At 35.8% G+C, this 18921-nt stretch overlaps 2 protein-coding genes across 2 annotated transcripts; both read left to right on the top strand.

The window, feature by feature from the left end:
- The first annotated feature begins 15307 nt into the window (after nucleotides 1–15307).
- Nucleotides 15308–17039, top strand: LOC110804882 (uncharacterized). The gene is made up of 4 exons (XM_056832335.1): nucleotides 15308–15367; nucleotides 15607–15747; nucleotides 15977–16720; nucleotides 16812–17039. The coding sequence occupies exons 1-4, from the start codon at nucleotides 15308–15310 to the stop codon at nucleotides 17037–17039; spliced, it is 1173 nt and encodes a 390-aa protein (XP_056688313.1).
- A 93-nt stretch (nucleotides 17040–17132) lies between these two features.
- LOC110804880 (uncharacterized) lies at nucleotides 17133–17901 on the top strand. Its single transcript, XM_022010479.2, has 2 exons — nucleotides 17133–17157; nucleotides 17243–17901. The coding sequence occupies exons 1-2, from the start codon at nucleotides 17133–17135 to the stop codon at nucleotides 17899–17901; spliced, it is 684 nt and encodes a 227-aa protein (XP_021866171.2).
- Nucleotides 17902–18921: the final 1020 nt, after the last annotated feature.

The raw sequence follows: 18921 nt of genomic DNA, 5'->3' as shown, positions 1-18921 counted from the left end.
TTCTGGAGAAAGACGAGGATTAGAAGAAAGCAGGTGTGGGGAAGGGATGGAATTGATCACTAAAGGGGTGTATGTGTTTGAAAGTGGTATTTGGCTGAACTTAAATTAGGTGTACCTGAAATTACTAGTTATTTGTTTAATATCTTCTAAATTTTTGTTCCAAACTGCATAGCATTGTCGAGTCAACATGAAAATGATAATTACATAGCTATATCAGAATCCTACAACATGATAAGCCAACATGAATATCATAATAAGAATATAAGGTGCTCGTGAATTTTCATGTAAAGATAAAAATAGAGAAGCTCAGAGCTCAAGCACAATAAATATTGTTTATCGAAAGTAAATTTTATCATAAGAAATCACATTAGAACTAAAGAATAGCTTAAGTTATGCAGCAGACCTGGGACTTTTTTTTGATATATTATCTATTGTCTAAATGGAATATCATATCTTGGACCATGAAACAAAGAAATTTATACAGCATAGAACCAAGTTAAAAGTCCTAAAAATCATAGTTTTAAATTAGAAAAAGGCTAATGCATAAAGCAATACTGGAGATCCAACCTGAAAATTGTATATTCAAACTGATAGATCGATTAACCATACTCGCTGAAACTTCAAATAAAATTATGGTTTCTTGTTTTCTAATGGCACATGTTTGTGTTATGCTAGGAAAATTCTTTGATAATGGCTCATACTTGGAAAATTTAAACTTTTACTCGATGGACTTATGTTACATAGAATTTGCTGCTAGTTTCGAGTAGCGTCTAATATGGCCATGTGTTTTCTATGTGTTTTGTCATTCGGTGCATTAACTTGTTAGGTTACTCGAACTCTTCATTTCACTTCAACTATCCGTGTTGGATAGTTATACAATACTGAACATCAACAGTATTCAACTGAAATATTGACTTCAGTTCTGATCAAGTCATCTTCAACCTCGCTGATAAAACCAAGATTTACACAAAATCAAAACTTACAAGTATAATAATTCTAGTTAAGTGCATATACTCCATATATAAAATAGTGAAAATATATATATATATATACTATGAAAGTATCATATAAAACAAAGAATGAAAGGGGGATCCAAGCACCATGTCAGCAACGACGTCAACGGTGGGTTGCTCGTCGCACCACAACAAGTGGAGGGAGAAAAAAAATTGAAATGGCTAGGATTTGCCCAATTGGGGATTTTAATTTAATTTAATCTTATTAATGAGGTGGGTTAAGGAGATTACCAGTTCGTGAGGAAGAGTCACTACTAGAAACTAGAGTTTTAACGACAATTTTATAACGACGTGAAAAAAATCCGTCATTAAAAGAGTCAAATTGCGAAAACAGTGAAAAGCTGGCGCGGGTTTCTTAATTAATTTAATTTAATGAAAAGAAGTTGAGCGGCATTTTCAATATTTGGTTTGTCGTTAAAGCTCATAGAAAAATTTACCCTAATCTCCATATTAAAGGGGAGATTGAAAACCACTTTATAATTCGCCTCTCTCTCTCGTATTCGATCTCTAGGAAAGCTTTGCCTCTTTCGCAATTCTCGAATCCGATCTCTGAAGGTGGTAGAACAAACTAAATTAAGGTAATTTTTTCTTCCTTATGAGAATTGCGATTTCTAGGGTTCTAGTTAATAAATTCAATAAAGAATACTCGATTTTGGGTTTCTCTGAGTTAATTCTACATCAAATGTGTTCTTGAGGTAGGTTTTTACGAGGTTCGAGCATTTGCCTAATTGCAATCAAAACCCTATTATGAATTGGTTGATAATTCAATTTCTTCTTCTGGAGATCAATGGATTTTGTGTTTTACTTTTTTTTTTTTTTTTGTCAATTTTGATAGAATGTTATAACCGATTTCTACTATGACTGATGTTTAATTTTATATTAGGGTTCGGGAATACTGATTTGGGTTTTATCCTTTTTGGATCATATGTAAATACTGGTTTTCCGAATTACTCTTTGCTAAACACTAGGTATCGGGTTTGGGTTTCTGGAATCTTATTGTTGATGCTTAAATTGCTTGATGAAATCAACAGGTGAAGCTGTACGGAGGTGAGTTTTTGGGAATCTCCTTACACTACATGCGTTTGTTTTTTATTCAAACATTTCCAAGACGAGGACTTCTACAATCTAATCAAACATACCTTACCCTTGATATGCCAGGTAGGCTCTTAGTTTATTTACTTTTGCCTATGCTTTTGTATAACAAGGAGTTTCAAGTTTCTTCATTTGCTATTATTTTTTACTGCTTGCTCTGGATTATACTGCTTTCGCTCATTGTATGCTCCCTGAAATTTCTGTTATGTGAGTTACTGATACAAATTAGGGAAAGAACCTTTATATGCTCACTGGTATGTGATAGCTTACATGGTATTTACTGATACAAATTAGATCTTATAGTGCATACTAATTTGTTCTGTGGTAGTATCTTAAGCACTTGTTTCAAATTAATTTAGTTTTCATTTGTTTCTCTGCAGACTAACAGACATCATTCTTCTTTTTCCTTGTTAGGAAATAGTCTAAATGTTAGGTTATGATACATATGACAATTCATAAATCATGCGGAAACAACCATTTAGCCAGGAATACATATTATTTACACATAATCATATAGCATAGTTTAGATGCATACTCTTTGTTGCGTGCCTTCCCTAGCTGCGCCCGAACCGAACAAGAACAAGTCTTTAGGACTCCAAGTGTCGTCCCTCCGTAGATAGCCCACAGCACGTCCGGATCCGCCTTAAGATTGACCAACTAGAATCGCCCTTAAGGTACTAGAATTTTCGGCACTATTGAGCAAGGAATGTGGCTGAATTTTTCTCTCAAAACTCACTTTGAATACTTGAATTAATCTCTTAAAATATGTGACCCTAGGCACGTATTTATAGAGTTATGGAAAAGGTTTTGGAATCCTATTAGGATACTAATTTATTTAATTATAACCCTACTAGGACTCTAATTAAATAATCATTATCTAATAGTTTTAGGATTTAATCACACTTCGAATTCTGATTACTTCAGGATTCCTGCACACGCAATGCATGAGCACCGTACACCCGCGCAAGCCTTGCGGCCCACGCTAGGCGCACAGCGCTTGGCCCATTGCTGCGCTCCGCGCGCGCGCGCCCAAGGCCTTGGCTGGGCCTGGCCTTGCGCTGGGCCTGGTCGAGGCTTGGCGTGCGCTGGTGTGCGTTGGCTCGCTGGGCGACGACCTGGCTTCGTGCTGGGCCTTCATCTAGCGGGCCTCGTCCGATGCTAATTCGTACGATACGCTTCCGATTAAATTCCCGATTCCGAAATTCATTTCCGATACGAACAATATTTAATATTTCCGATTCCGGAATCAATTTCCGTTTCGAACAAATATTTAATATTTCCGTTTCCGGAATTATTTTCCGATTCCGATAATATTTCCGATTCTGACAATATTTCCGTTTCCGGCAATATTTCCGATTCTGGCAATATTTCCATTTCCGATAATATTTTCCGATACGTACCATGTTTCCGTTTCCGGCAACATCTACGACTTGGATAATATTTATATTTCCGATACGATCCATATTTCCGTTTCCCGCAATATCATCGTTTCCGGAGTATTCATTTCTTGCCTGTGACGATCTCAGCTCCCACTGAAACCAAGATCCGTCGATTCCGAATATCCATAGATGGAGTATTTAATGCCATTAAATACTTGATCCGTTTACGTACTATTTGTGTGACCCTACGGGTTCAGTCAAGAGTAAGCTGTGGATTAATATCATTAATTCCACTTGAACTGAAGCGGCCTCTAGCTAGGCATTCAGCTCACTTGATCTCACTGAATTATTAACTTGTTAATTAATACTGAACCGCATTTATTAGACTTAACATAGAATGCATACTTGGACCAAGGGCATTATTTCCTTCAGTCTCCCACTTGTCCTTAGGGACAAGTGTGCATTTCCTAATTCCTTTGTCGCTCGATGCTTGCTCTTGAACATAAGGTAAGAGTTGTCATCCTTATTATGTCCAGAGGTGTTCCTCGGTTTCAGAGTTCAACTGATCAAATAAACAGATAATCATAGCCTATGATTCATCCGAGCACGGCCATGCATTTCACAGTTTCTAGCTCTCCGAGTGGCCTTGTACAACTTTTAAGCATCTCATCCCGATTTATGGGAGGACAATCCCAATCTTGCGATCTTGAGATTAGACTTCGTTTGATAGGTGATTACCTGAGCGTTGCCTTTATAGCCTCCTTTTACGGTGCGACGGTTGGTCAACGTCAAAGCAACCAGTTCTCAAACAAGTAATCTCAAATCACTCAGGTATTGAGGATTTAGTGTCTAATAATTTTAATGAAATTTACTTATGACAGATTTTCATCTCTTACAGTAAAGTTTCATAGGTCTTGTCCGATACTAGTCTTCCCAAAGTAAGTATCTATGCAAATGATTATGACATTGCCATGTCCACATAGTTCAAGAAACAGAACTACTAGTCATCTTGCATTCTAATCGTCTAACGTTTTCTATGCGTCCAATTTTATAGAAAACTCCGACTAGGGACCATTTTCAACCTTTGACATTCAAGTTCACTTGATAGACATTTCTTAGTCATAGGACTGGTCCTGACAGTCTATCTTGAATATATCGTCAAATTGAAGGGACTCATCATTTAATACTAAACCAAGATTAAATGGAATATGAAAATACATTTCATATATGATAAATGTTTAACCCCATTGTTTTATAACCATGGGCCTCTAACCCATCTTTAAAACATTTCATGGAATTCAAAGCTATGCTTGATTTCCAGTGCTACAACGTGAGTGTTGCTTCTCACTTGTTGCATAGGTTTAGTTATCATGCTTTGCCAATCTTAATATCCTTTTCATCGAATGTTCTTCGAGATATGATGATAAGATCTTTTCGAGTTTGTTTATTATGTGATCTAGTCTTTCTTACTTCGATGGTGGTTTTACTCATTTTGCAATGAAGGACCATCAAGTTAGCAGACGTTTTTCTTGATTCAAGAGTGGTTCTACGCATTTTTCAATGAAGAACCATCAAGCCAGCAGATAGGTGATCTACCCAAGTTCAGTGAAGAACTCTTTAACATAAACAACCCTGTTTTATTGCTTTTTAGGCAATAAGTACTTTTACTTCAACTGTTTAGGTTGCTAGTGATGCTTTGTTTGGATTTACCTATCCAAGCAGTTCATAGATATGTGGAAGACTCTCCAACTATATCTTAGAACATAGAAATTATTATTTTAATTTCCCACGCAACAACTCATGGTCTCCAATCCATGTTGCCATTTTAAAACACGATGCTCTATAGCTCGTCCTTATCAATGGTTAACTCCAAAGGGTCTTGCTTGATCCTTTGCCAGTGTTTATGCGTGTAGCATCAATATTTAGCATATCTTTATTTCCTTGAATCAAGAACTATTCCTATGTACCTTTTCAAGTACCATAAGTATTCTTGATCTCAATCTAGTTGATCTTTACTTAGATCAATAGAGATTGGTATATGTTCGTCATGGCTAAAGTCATACGATACGTTTTTGGCGATCCTCATATTATATCATACATGATAAATTCTTTTGCAGAATGATTCCCAATTGAATTCTATTCATGTAACTTTAGCTCATTCAATTTCAGCAGATACTGAATCCAGCTAAATTCTTTGACATATAATATAGGTTTAAGAATCTCATTTAGACTCTTTGATGTTTAACTTAGTAAATGCTTATACATAGTTCAAACATCCTTTACTTAGATTTATTCATATGGGTCGAATATCTCCAATGGAGTCTTTCGTGTTTGATTTAGTAAATTCCATTACTTAATCTAAAACAATATTATAAGATCTTTGTAACCAGATCTTAATACCCAATATGCACTAAGTTTCGCCATGGTCCATCATTGATGAATAATTTCAAATCTAAGTCATTAGCATTTGAATGTTATTTCACAATAGAGAGATATGTGTGTGATACACATAGGACCAAATAAGTTTTTATGTACTCCCACTAAACTTCTTATACATCTATAAGAATCATGTATATTTTATGAAACTAAAATACTTATTAGTTTCACTAAAATACATTTCTAATTCCCAATTGCTTGCTTAAATCTGTACTTAGATTTTATAAACTAGCTTTTCTTTTCAAGCATTTATTTGGATCCACAAATCCTATGACATACCATGTACATAGTTTATTCCAATATTTGATTGAGGAATACGTTTTGTCATCCAATTGCTATATGTACCAATATGCAATCATTGCTTGAATTATAGACTTGAGCATTACGATTATGCATGAGGTTTCAACACAATCCATGCCATGAATTTGCTTCTAACCTTTTAGCAACTAATCTAGCTTTGTGCGTGAACACAATTCCATGTTTGATGGTTTTTATCCTTAAAACAAACTTGCAACCAATAGGTGTGAAACTATTCTTGCAAATCAACAAAATTTCAATTTTGTCATCAAAACATTGAGTATGTTTTATGGCCTCTAACCATTTAAACATATAGTCTATATATGGCCTCTAACCATTTTAGGGAATCTATATTTCGTCATAGCTTTCTTACAAGTCACAAACTCATTAATCTATATGATAATAGTTTGACTGCAAGTTGTAGGTTTCTTCACTATCTAATAGAAGAATTGCATAGTTTCAGTGACCTGAATTCCATGTTTCTTCACTATCTAATAGAAGAATCTCATAGTTTCAGTGACTTGAACTCTATGCCTACAAGGGTATAGAACATCAAACAATAGAATATCAATAGCCACTTAAAAGTCCTTTGAATATTCTGTTCTCCTTGAAGCACTTGTAAAGTCTTCTAAGAGATGTCTATTCTTTAAAGCCACTTGTAAAGTCCTTATAGAATAAGTTCGGATTTTCTGAAGCACTTCGAAAAGCCTCCGGAATGTCCGTTTATGTTTGTTGTTTGCCTCGAAGACTTTCGAGGTCTATTTTCTCCCACTTGTCATTTTGGAAACGAATCTCCAAAAGGACATTATTTCGAGCAAACAAACATTATGTTCTCAAAAATTCGTGGTAGAAACAATACCCTTGTGTCTCATTTGAATAAATCACAATGAAACATATATCTATACTTGGACCTTAGTTTGTTGAATAACAAACACTAAGCTCCCACTGAGTTTAAGAACTCTTTAGATATATTATGAAAAGATATTCTGAAATTACTTTTCAATAGCTTTGACGAATTTGGTTTAGTTTGGTGGTAGTTGAGCATTTTGTTTTAGAAATTATAGGAAAAGTCTTTATGATTCATCATTAATCGAATCAAGTACTAATTGACTTCGATTATTCCAACTAAGATATGCCATATCTTATGGACCTAGATTGTGAAATTACACCACACAATCATTGATGATCATATTTGGTCTCAAGTAATCATCAACATGATCTAACCTAGATCTTTATGATTTCTTACCAAGTGGATTTTATACTTCGAATCTTTGAACTAGCCAAACAGATTCAACTTATATCACATTTGAGTAAATAAAACTATATTCACTCAAATCCATGTGAAATAATAAAGTCATAAAACCTTTCTTTAGCTTTGAACTCTATCGTCTAGGCGTTCTAACAATAGTTCATATTCTTTGTTACTTTCAACAAGTAAGACTACCTTGTCTTAAGTTGATCTAGAAATCAACCAACTTTCAAAAGTCCATTAAAATAGAGCTTTTGAATGTTAACTTGTTGATATGGTCTAAGCAACAATGCCAAAGATTAGTGGAACTCAAATCAAGAAGTTGATTTGAACCTAGTAAAGTTCTTTAAAGAGTTGTTTGTTTTAATCAAGCATATTGACTCAATCTGTAATTGACCATTTCATTCAAATAAACAAACAAACATTGTTTTTGTTTTTCTTGAATGTGAGTCTTTCTGTGTTTTAAAAACAGAAATTTAGGTATGTTGATTATGGAACAAAATAGCCATTAAGTTCCAGCCTTGAAAGGACTTAAAACAAACTAGATGACCCTACAACTAATGTAGCATTGCCATGCTTCATTTCCCACTTGTAGGTCATTAGTGTAGCCTAGCTTCCATTGTTTGAGTTATTACCGAAGTAAGAACCTCAAGCGGTATATGATACCAAGGAAGTTTGATTTCTAGGTCACTTTTCTTTAAACATAAACTTATAGGTAGAAACGGAATTATAAATTCCTTTCATTTGTTCCTTTGTTTTCCTATTTCTTGTACCCTTTCTTATAGTCTTAAGAATTCTTTAGTGTTGACTTTTATACTTTGTTAGACATGTCCAATGTCACCAACAAGGTTCTTTACCATTTTAATTTATGTTGAATATTTTGTTTCAACTAGATGATCTTACCAGAAGCTTCTAAAGTTCTCTAAGCATCGATCTATTCGAATGTCTAGGGACTAGACTCATTCGAGAATTAAATGGACAAAGATATTAGGTTGTTAACCATTGGTAAAGTTGAGTGTTTATACTCAATGCTTTATGATCTCAAAACTACATTGTATTTTGAATTCACAAGCACCAATTGGTTTGCCATTCGATTTTGATATTCGAAAACAACCATAAAAGTCGATATAAGAAACGTACATTTTAAATTGCTCACTTTCTCTCTTTTCCGTGAATCGTTCTTGGATTCACTACCAATCGAGGAAATTTACTGTTACCTTTCTAAAAGGATTTATTGCAGTGCAAGATATTTAATTATAAACAATAATTAAAACATACATTGAAGCATGCAAAGTCTAAACATTTATCATGAATAATAACTTGAAATTAAAGCAACCATGCAATTCAAACAAGTTATTAGCATTTTATTCGATTTTATTGTTCCGGCAGGTGTGAATAAAATGATTCCAAGACCCTAAAACCATTGAAGAATTAAGCACAGTTTGTCGACTCAATTCTAAAACATTTTAGGTAAGCAAAAGCCTTTTGCTAATAGTCTAGAAACTTCTCTTGGTTGATAGGTACGTCTAAGAACTTATTAGGAAAACCTATCGATTTTGCCACGACATAAAAGGACTCCTTACTTATATCGTTGAGTTTCACCAAAACTAACATGTACTCACAATTATTTGTGTACCTTGCCCCTTTAGGACCAATAAGTAACACCTCGCTGAGCGAAAACTATTACTAGATTGATGTAAAGGATATCCAAGCAAGTGTATATTTTGGCATGGCACCTTTTAACTCAATTTTTAAGTTTGGAACTTAAGGCTCTTACTATGTTGGTTAGATTTTAAGTGAACTAAAATCCTTAATCATGCAACATAATCAAGCTTTTGATCTCATGCATTTTAAGACATATTTAAAAGAAATAAATAACTTAAAACATGCATAAGATAAATGTGATCTAGTATGGCCCGACTTCATCTTGAAGCTTTGACTTCAAAGTCCGTCTTGAAAATCTCCGTGGGAGGCACCATTTTCTTCAAATAGGATAAACTATAACTAATTACAACTATTTGATGGTACGCAGACCATATTTGAATTGAAAAACAACTTTGGTACTTTAGACCAATTACATTCAAATTAATGGTACGCAGACCATATTTTCTATCCTATTTGGGCCATACTAGTCACTTCATAACCTGCAAAACAGTACATATACAATATATACCATTCACCCATTCATTATCATGAATGGCCCACATAGCTGGTTAGTAAAACACATTATGCATCACGTAAACATTTGCAGCAATTAATCAAGGGCACCAATAATCTACCAATTATTCAGTCCTTATTAATTCTAATCAAGTTGTTTTAACCTTAAGGATTTGTAGACCTAATCAAGAGTTTATGACTAAAAAGCGCTCCCACTTAAACCAATAAATTCATATGCTTTACTAATTTTAAACATAAAAATGTATTTCAAGTCTAACCGGAAACATACAAATTTAATTAAAATTTAAAGCTCATATAAATTTATAATTGAATCCAAAAAGTTTAATTTAATTTCAGTCGTATTTAAATTAATTCATGATTTTAATTTTAGTAAAATAATTAGAATAAATAAAATTTATTATAATTACAATATTCAAAATTAAAATCCAAGAAAATAATTTAAATTATTAATTTTAAAATTAATTAAAATTACGTAAACTGAAAAATTTCAAATTAAACATTCAAAACGATGTAATCGCAACGCAAACACCCTACGCATCGCACGCCCATGGGCCACACGTACACACGCACACAGCCATCGCAAACACCCTACACATCGCACGCCCATGGGCCACACTAATTTATTTAATTATAACCCTACTAGGACTCTAATTAAATAATCATTATCTAATAGTTTTAGGATTTAATCACACTTCGAATTCTGATTACTTCAGGATTCCTGCACACGCAATGCATGAGCACCGTACACCCGCGCAAGCCTTGCGGCCCACGCTAGGCGCACAGCGCTCGGCCCATTGCTGCGCTCCGCGCGCGCGCGCCCAAGGCCTTGGCTGGGCCTGGCCTTGCGCTGGGCCTGGTCGAGGCTTGGCGTGCGCTGGTGTGCGTTGGCTCGCTGGGCGACGGCCTGGCTTCGTGCTGGGCCTTCGTCTAGCGGGCCTCGTCCGATGCTAATTCGTACGATACGCTTCCGATTAAATTCCCGATTCCGGAATTCATTTCCGATACGAACAATATTTAATATTTTCGATTCTGGAATAAATTTCCGTTTCGAACAAATATTTAATATTTCCGTTTCCGGAATTATTTTCCGATTCCGATAATATTTCCGATTCTGACAATATTTCCGTTTCCGGCAATATTTCCGATTCTGGCAATATTTCCATTTCCGATAATATTTTCCGATACGTACCATGTTTCCGTTTCCGGCAACATCTACGACTTGGATAATATTTATATTTCTGATACGATCCATATTTCCGTTTCCGGCAATATCATCGTTTCCGGAGTATTCATTTCTTGCTTGTGACGATCTCAGCTCCCACTGAAACCAAGATCCGTCGATTCCGAATATCCATAGATGGAGTATTTAATGCCATTAAATACTTGATCCGTTTACGTACTATTTGTGTGACCCTATGGGTTCAGTCAAGAGTAAGCTGTGGATTAATATCATTAATTCCACTTGAACTGAAGCGGCCTCTAGCTAGGCATTCAGCTCACTTGATCTCACTGATTTATTAACTTGTTAATTAATACTGAACCGCATTTATTAGACTTAACATAGAATGCATACTTGGACCAAGGGCATTATTTCCTTCACTAAAAGCTTGTAGCTGTTATGTGAAACACTGTCATGGATCTCATGTTATCCAGAATCTGATTTGTTTATGCAAAGAAGTATTATTGGATTTAGAGTTCCATTCTAATAAACCATTTACAACTTTATCTCGTCGGTTAGATCTTAATTCTGATAAAGAGCACAAGAACATTGCAAGCAGACACAACATGTTATTGATCACTTTTGTTATCTGGTTGTAGATGTTATGAATGCTTATTCCTCTTTATAATAATGTTGAACCTTTTTGTTGTTGCGAAATGTTGCAGCTTTACCAGAATGGTATGCAGTAGGGGATTGTAGATTGGTGACTCTTTTAATCTTACTACTTCAAAATGTTCCTGAACTGCAGTTAGACCTGTTCTTTTCCTTTTTCCCAACTCCTATTCATCTCTAGTTATAATTATGTAGGTGGTTGCGGTGCTGAAAGATTGCAAGGGGTGTACTAGCTAGAGCCTGGCAAGTGCTCGTGTATGCAAGTATGTTGATTTGCTCCGTTTTATACTATTGGCATCAACATGGTCCTGTTGGGTATGGATTCTGGTCGGGTGGAGCGATATTATTATCTCGTATTTTGTGAGCTAGGTGGACTCAGAAACTTTTTGGGGTCTTTGAAACAATGCTTTTGGTAAAAGTTCTACTTTTGTTGGTTGTTTAAGCTCGTCAGTATGTCGCCTTAACCTGTTGCACATCAAAGTTATACTCTCTCTTAAGGGCAATTTGTAAGTGACTTTGTTTTTGAATCTCGCCCAATCTAATTTACAATTTTGACATTTGTCTTACTATTGTTTCAATATATTTTGTGTGTAATTAGTTATCTTCTATTCACAAGGAATAATGCTCCGAGATGTCAAGCCTCATAGTGTCATGATAGATCATGAATTAAGGGAACTCTGTTTGATAGATTGGGGTCTGGCTAAATTCTACCATCCTGGCAAGGAACACAATGTTCGTGTGGCTTCAAGGTTAGTGCTTGTTTTTGAAGTATAGGTATGAACAGTATGTCAGTATCTTCCCTCGATTCCCTATGTTTCCTCAAATCTCGGGATTGTGTGTAAATAAGCTTTTACTGTACAAGACCACTTGGATTAGGTATAAATTATTATCCTTAACCCATTGCCCCATTGGCCAAAATGGCCATAAATTGTTCTAAATAAATTGTTATTCGGTTTTGTAATAGGACAACATTAACAGGTTTTGTGTGTATCTACCTATGTTACACGTTTAAGAATTTCACTAAACCTCGTTTCTTTCGATTCTTCTTAAAATCCAATTTGCTAGCTGAACTTATTGCACTTCTCATTGTGTCGGACAGAAAATTCGTGCCTTAAAGATGAAGTATCAAGGCCCTGGCTGGTGCAGTTTAGTTGTTAGAATTTGTTCAAAATAGACTTTAGTTATGGAACCTGTTTTAAAATAGAATTCAGAAACTTATATTGGGTGATACTAGAATCCCAATGAAGATTACTTGGAGAAGTTCCTGATTTTTTGAAGACCGATGAAGAATCTATTAGCTAGCTTGCAAATGGAATCAAATCTTTTTGCATTGCAATCTCATTAAATCTAATGGTGTCATTTCATTATATCAGTAGAGATTAGTTAAATCTAATGGAGTGTTTTCTTATGGTTATTTGAATAAATTTTGGTAGTATTAATTATATTTGGCTATTTTAGTCACCTGTTTAGGTAAATCTTCTATTACGTATTGTCGTAATGTTTTCATTTTAGCTGGAAAGCTGTAGAGTTTTGATAGTCTACAACAGAACAAAAACATGTTTTTCAATAACGACATCAATAAGATTAAATAAGATTAAAAAGTTGGCCATTTCTTGTTAGGACATATGCTAAAAGTTCGCTTCCTTAAATTCTCATAACATGGAGAGAGAGTGTGGTAGGCATTAAGTTGCATGTGAATTAAAAACCTTTTATGTTGTATCTCTATCTAGCTTGAGCATTGAAAGTTCGAAATCCCTGAATTTATCTATTTGGCTTACAGGGAGATTTTTCAACATACAACTCTTGACTGCTGCAAATACTAATCAGTCTTTCAACTAACTAAACCAGCACAACCCTTTTTAAAATCAGCAGCACATTAACGCAGAAATTTCCGTTGCCCCTTAACTACACACGACACAAATTAGCAGTAGAGCAGCGGAAACAAATCAACTTTTCATGAATCTGATGCTGATGTTATTAAATCAGGGGTTGTTTTTAAACTTTTAAACTGATGTTGCTGCAGTTTACACTCCAACTTTTTTCTTCTCCTACATAATGCATAATCTGTCTTAATGTTCCTCTAAACTTCCTCTAGTTTTAAGCTTATTTCTTGAGAGTTAATTAAAAGATTAGAACTTTAACATTTGGTCTTAGTTTTTAAGCTTCTCATGTATGATATTAATTTTTTCATGGTTATTTATGTTGTAAAAGGAACTTCATAAAATAATTGAAGAACCAACACTTTTTCATGTCTAGGTAACTTTCTTCTTCTATATCCTTTTTGGTTGTATATTTACTTTCCCATCCAATGATATTTAACTTTTTTTCTTCTTTACCTTGGTAGCACAAAAGGTGCTTAAGTCGAAGTCTCGTAATTAATTTGTGGACTTGTGGGTTTAGGCAGGTACTTCAATCTAAGTTTAATGAAGAAAACAAACAAAATCAGGTGCTTACCAATCGCGTGGATACGGTACATGAAGAAAACAGTGCACTTAATAGTTGTATGAGTTCAGTTGAAAATGAGCTTAAATCATTTAAAGACGTGTTACTACATCGGCTTGAGGCTCCAAGAGAGGACACTTCAACTATTTAGATTTTTATTTTGTTATTTTAGATTGAACATGAGTTTTATATTTATTAGTTTTTTTAGAATTTAAAGATAACGGGATGTGATTGTTGGGTTCACATAACTTGAAGTTCTATTGTCAATTTTTTTTTGAGTAATGAAATTTTCATTTGTTAAAATTGATTGATTTATGGTTTTGAATATTGTTTCATAGTGAAAATTTAGGCTTTTTGAAGAATGTAAATAATGTTATTATGATTGCAATAAACTACATAATATTTTGTCGGTATTGCCACAATTCAACTTTTTTTACCGTTGGAGTGACATTTTACGAGGGTTTTTTGGTCGTTATTGCTCAATTATGCATTGTGAATAAGTATTTAAGGATGAAATATCATGTCGTCGTTATTTTTTAACGACGAAATAATAATCCGTCGTTAATTTTTAACGATGAAACATTAGTTCGTCGTTAACTTTTAACGATGAAATCTTGAATTCGTCGTTATTTTTTAACGACGAAACAGTAATCCGTCGTTAATTGTTAACGATGAACAGATAATTCGTCGTTAATGCTTAACGACAAAACAATAATTCATCGTTAATAAGCGTTATTATTAACGATGAACATCGTCGTTAAAGCCAATAACGACGGAACCTGTTACAACGAACATCATGACCGTCGTTGAAGGTTTTAACGACGAAAATTGAGGCTTTTAACGACGAAATTGTTCGTCGTTAAATGTACCTTTTCTAGTAGTGAGTAGAGCGCAGTGGGGGCAAGGCAGGGGAGGGAGGCGCGGAAGAGCCGAAGAGATTGGTGGTCGGGTGTGTGTGCAGTGAGTTTCTTCGTTACGCGGCGTCGGAGATACAAAGAATGTGAGGGAAGCAGATGAAGAGCGGGAAAATGAAAAAAAAAAATTGAGGTCCCTTTCATTTTTAGGAAACATTTTTAGAAATGTTTTGTGCGGCTCGTTTGTTAATTGAGTACGCACTGGAGTTTAAAGCCCGCACTTGAACTCAAGTGCTGCCAATTTTCTAAATGAGCCGCACTTGTGAAAATGTTTTATTTTTAGTGTTCTCCAGTGCTTCCAATTTAATAAGTGAGCTGCATTTGAACGGAAGCACATGGCGATTTTTCTACTTGTGATTGTTTATTGTGTAATGTCAGTGCAATCTATCTTACTCGTAACCCAATACGACACCGACGAACCAAGCACGTTGGGACGACATCTATTTTGTTCGGGAAAAGGTGGCTTTGGGTCAAGTATGGGTGCTCAATGTTCCTTCGCGGTATCAGTTTGCAGACATTTTCACGAAAGGCCTTCTGTGACAATTATTTTTTGATTTTAGGAACAGTCTTAGCGTGCGACCTCCTCCAACTATGATTGTGGGGGTGTGATAGAGATAGAATCTCTTAGGATATTTTATGTATAATAGACTTCTAGTCGCATTAGGTTTCATAATGCAATTAGGACTAATATTGTAAACACTATATATATTTGATCAATAACAACACTCCAATTCACGTATTTTAACAATATCTAACAATTTTGTTTCTTATGAAGAGTCTTAATGAACTTTCCATCAAACTTGTGGAGATAAGGAAAGTTGAAACTCATGAACGGATCTTCTTGCTTTTGAAGTTGGTGTTGACTCTCCCTGTTGCAATGGAAAGTGTAGAAAGAGTATTTTCTGGAATGACGCAAGTGATAGATAAGTTGCCTAATAGCATGTGAGATCAAATGTTGAATGATTGTTTGGTTATTGAATTATAGAGAGATTTATATTTAGATGTTCCCATGGATGATGTTATAGATCAATATCAAAACATGCATGAAGACTGATCAACCATATGGGTCCATTAAGTTAGAACCCTAGTTGATCTTTCCAGATAAGGCCACATTTCTTGAAGTGTTGAGAAGTTACTGCATACAGTTGGGGTTCGGGCTTAGTGTTGAGAGGGCTGACAATAGGAGGTACACAGCAGTGTGTGCAGTGGAGTCATATGACTGGAGGATACATGCCAGTAGGTTGTTTGACAATGTTAGCTGGGCAATTAAGGTGATCAATGGGTCCCACAGAACTTGTGGGAGACTTGAAGAGAATCCAATGGTGACCTCTGAGTGGTTGTCTAAGCACATGTTGGGGGAAATAGAGGCCAATCCAGAGATTCCAGTGGAGACATTGAGGAGGTATGCACAGGAGAAGTTTCAGTTGAGGGTGAAGAAGAGGTTATTGTACAAGGTTAGGAGTATGGCCAAGGAGAAGTTGCATGGTGGTTGGGCTGAAGCATATGAGTTGCTGCCTAGATATGCCGAGATGATTAAGCAAACAAACCCAGGGAGTTATGCACTTATAACATGGGGGGCCAGTAGTGGGGATGTGAACCCTAAATTCAGAGCTTGCTTCTTCTCTTTTGCTGCACAAGTCAGAGGGATTCTAAGGGGTTGTAGGCCCATAATTAGAATAGATGGGGATCATTTAAGTGGTTTCTACAAGGCCATTCTACTGACAGCAGTTGGCATAGATGGGAACAATGAAATATTTGTTCTAGCCTATGGGCTAGTAGACACTGAGAGCTGTGACAGTTGGACCTACTTCATGAGATGCTTGAGGCAAATGTTTGAGCAGGAGGGTTGCAACAGAGATGATTGGACCTTCATCAGTGATAGGAAGAAGGTATGTACTGATTTAGTCTTTTCTGATTTTTACTCTTTTCTAATGTTTATGTTTTTATATTAATATATGAACCTTTTTATGTTTTGTGTAGGGTGTTGAGTTGGCAGTTAGAGAAACTTTTCCTAGAGCAACTAGGAGAGTTTGCTGCCAACACCTATACATGAATTGTAAGAACAATGGCTTCAGTGGATCTGCATTCCACAAGCTCTTTTGGATAGCTTCTAATGCATACAATATTGTGTTTGGTAAGGCCATGGTGAAGATCACTGAGTATAATGCAAATGACACTGCATACTTGAACAGCTGCATTAAGCAGTAGTCGAGGCATAAGTTTGACTCTACTGTTTGTTGTGATCACAACACAACAAACTTTGTGGAGTCATTCAATGCATGCACAAGGCCATTCAGAGACATGCTTGTCTTCTCATTATTGGAAGGTATAACTCCTCTAATCATAGTAATGCATAATATACCCCTGTTTTGTGTTGTTTGTTGTTTAATGTTATATATGTTGGTGTACAGCAATCAGAAGTTGGTGTATACAGAGGGTGGGGGCTAGATTTGACAAGGCAGTTGACATGGAGGATGGTCAGCTCACTGCATATGCATTGAAGGAGTTGGAGGAAAGAACAGCTGAGTCCAGGTTATGTTATGCCACAGCCTGTGGAGGGGGTGAATTTGAGGTTAGGGATGGACATGTCAACTTTCCAATTAGGCTTGCAACAAGAATTTGTGCCTGTGGGAAGTGGCAGATCTGTGGAATCCCCTGCAAGCATGCACTGAGGGTCATATATGACCAAAGGATGAACCCCCATGATTTCATCTCCCCATGGTTCAAGGCTGCTGCATACAACCCAACCTATACAGAACACATTCATCCCATGGAAGATCCATCTCAGTGGCCTGACTTTGGCCTTCCTACCATTCAGCCTCCAATCATCAAAAGACCATCTGGCAGACCTGCTAAGAAGAGAAAGAAAGGGGCAAATGAACCAAAGAAGGGGAAGAGGAACACAAATGTCAAATGCGGAAAGTGTAGAGAGTTTGGTCACAACTCAAGAACATGCAAGAGTGGAGGAACAAGTGCCACTGGACCAAGCACTTCAAAGAGGGGTGCAGCAGGAGCAAGTACATCAAAGGGGGGACCAAACACAAGGAAGAGGGCAAAGACAGCTGCTTAGTCACCTCAGAACATTATTTTGTGAATTGTAGTGCACAAAGCTAAACTAACTTAGTCAAATGAGTTTAGTCAGAATCGGTTTAGTTAGAATCAGTTTTTGGAAACAGTTGTGCAGTTAAAGATCATTTTTTGGAAACAGTGAAATGCTTAGAACACCTGTTTTTGTGCAGTTTCAGTGGTGTTTGTCCACTTAGAGATCAGTTTATGTAAAGCTTCTATGCTTGAACAAGTATTTATGGAACAAAGTCTCTTTATTTCATGAAATTTGTTACAACTTTACTTCATTGCTATCCAAATCAGAAATGCAAACATTAATACACCAATTTTTATTGCAAAATTGATTTGTTGTTTATGTTGTTTGATCTTCTTCTTCAATAGCTTCAACTCTTCATGCATTCCCCTGCTTTGTTCTTGCATTCCCCTGTTTTCATCATCTCTGTTTCCCTTGCTCTGAACTTCATCACTTGTCTGATCAAGAAAACCTTTGCACCACTTGAAATTATCACAAGGATCACACTTGTAGTAAAGTTTTTGCGGATTTTTTGCCGTTTCCGAGCTTCTAATGGCAAATCTTCTCCCGCACGAGCAATATTTATTTGGAACTCTAACATATGTTAAATTTGGGGTGGAAGAAGATTCGGTTTTTGAATGAGAGCTCGTGGCTAATTTGGAGAGGGAAAAGTGTGCAAGTGAGGTGAACACTAGTAGCATTTATAGGCAGCAAGAACATAACGGCTATATTTTGCTTCCTAGGTATAAAAACTAGCCGTTAAATTCAAATTCCTGCACTTTGGGTATCTGGTGCAATTTAGTTTCAAAATAGGTGTATATTATGCATTAAGTTTATAAAAAGGGGTATAATGTGAATTATAAACACGACATAACGGAGGACTAACGGAAGGTCAATTTAGGGGTATTTGGTGCAAACTTGGAAAACAATAGGGGTATATTATGTGAATCGAAACACGTGAGGGTATTTGGTGCGTTTTTGCAAACCTCAGGGGCATTCATGAAAAAACCG

This window comes from Spinacia oleracea, chromosome 6 (assembly GCF_020520425.1).
Source record: "Spinacia oleracea cultivar Varoflay chromosome 6, BTI_SOV_V1, whole genome shotgun sequence".
Classification (NCBI taxonomy): Eukaryota; Viridiplantae; Streptophyta; class Magnoliopsida; order Caryophyllales; family Amaranthaceae; genus Spinacia; species Spinacia oleracea.
Note: the sequence above shows the minus strand (reverse complement) of the source record. Positions and strands in the feature narration are given on the sequence as shown.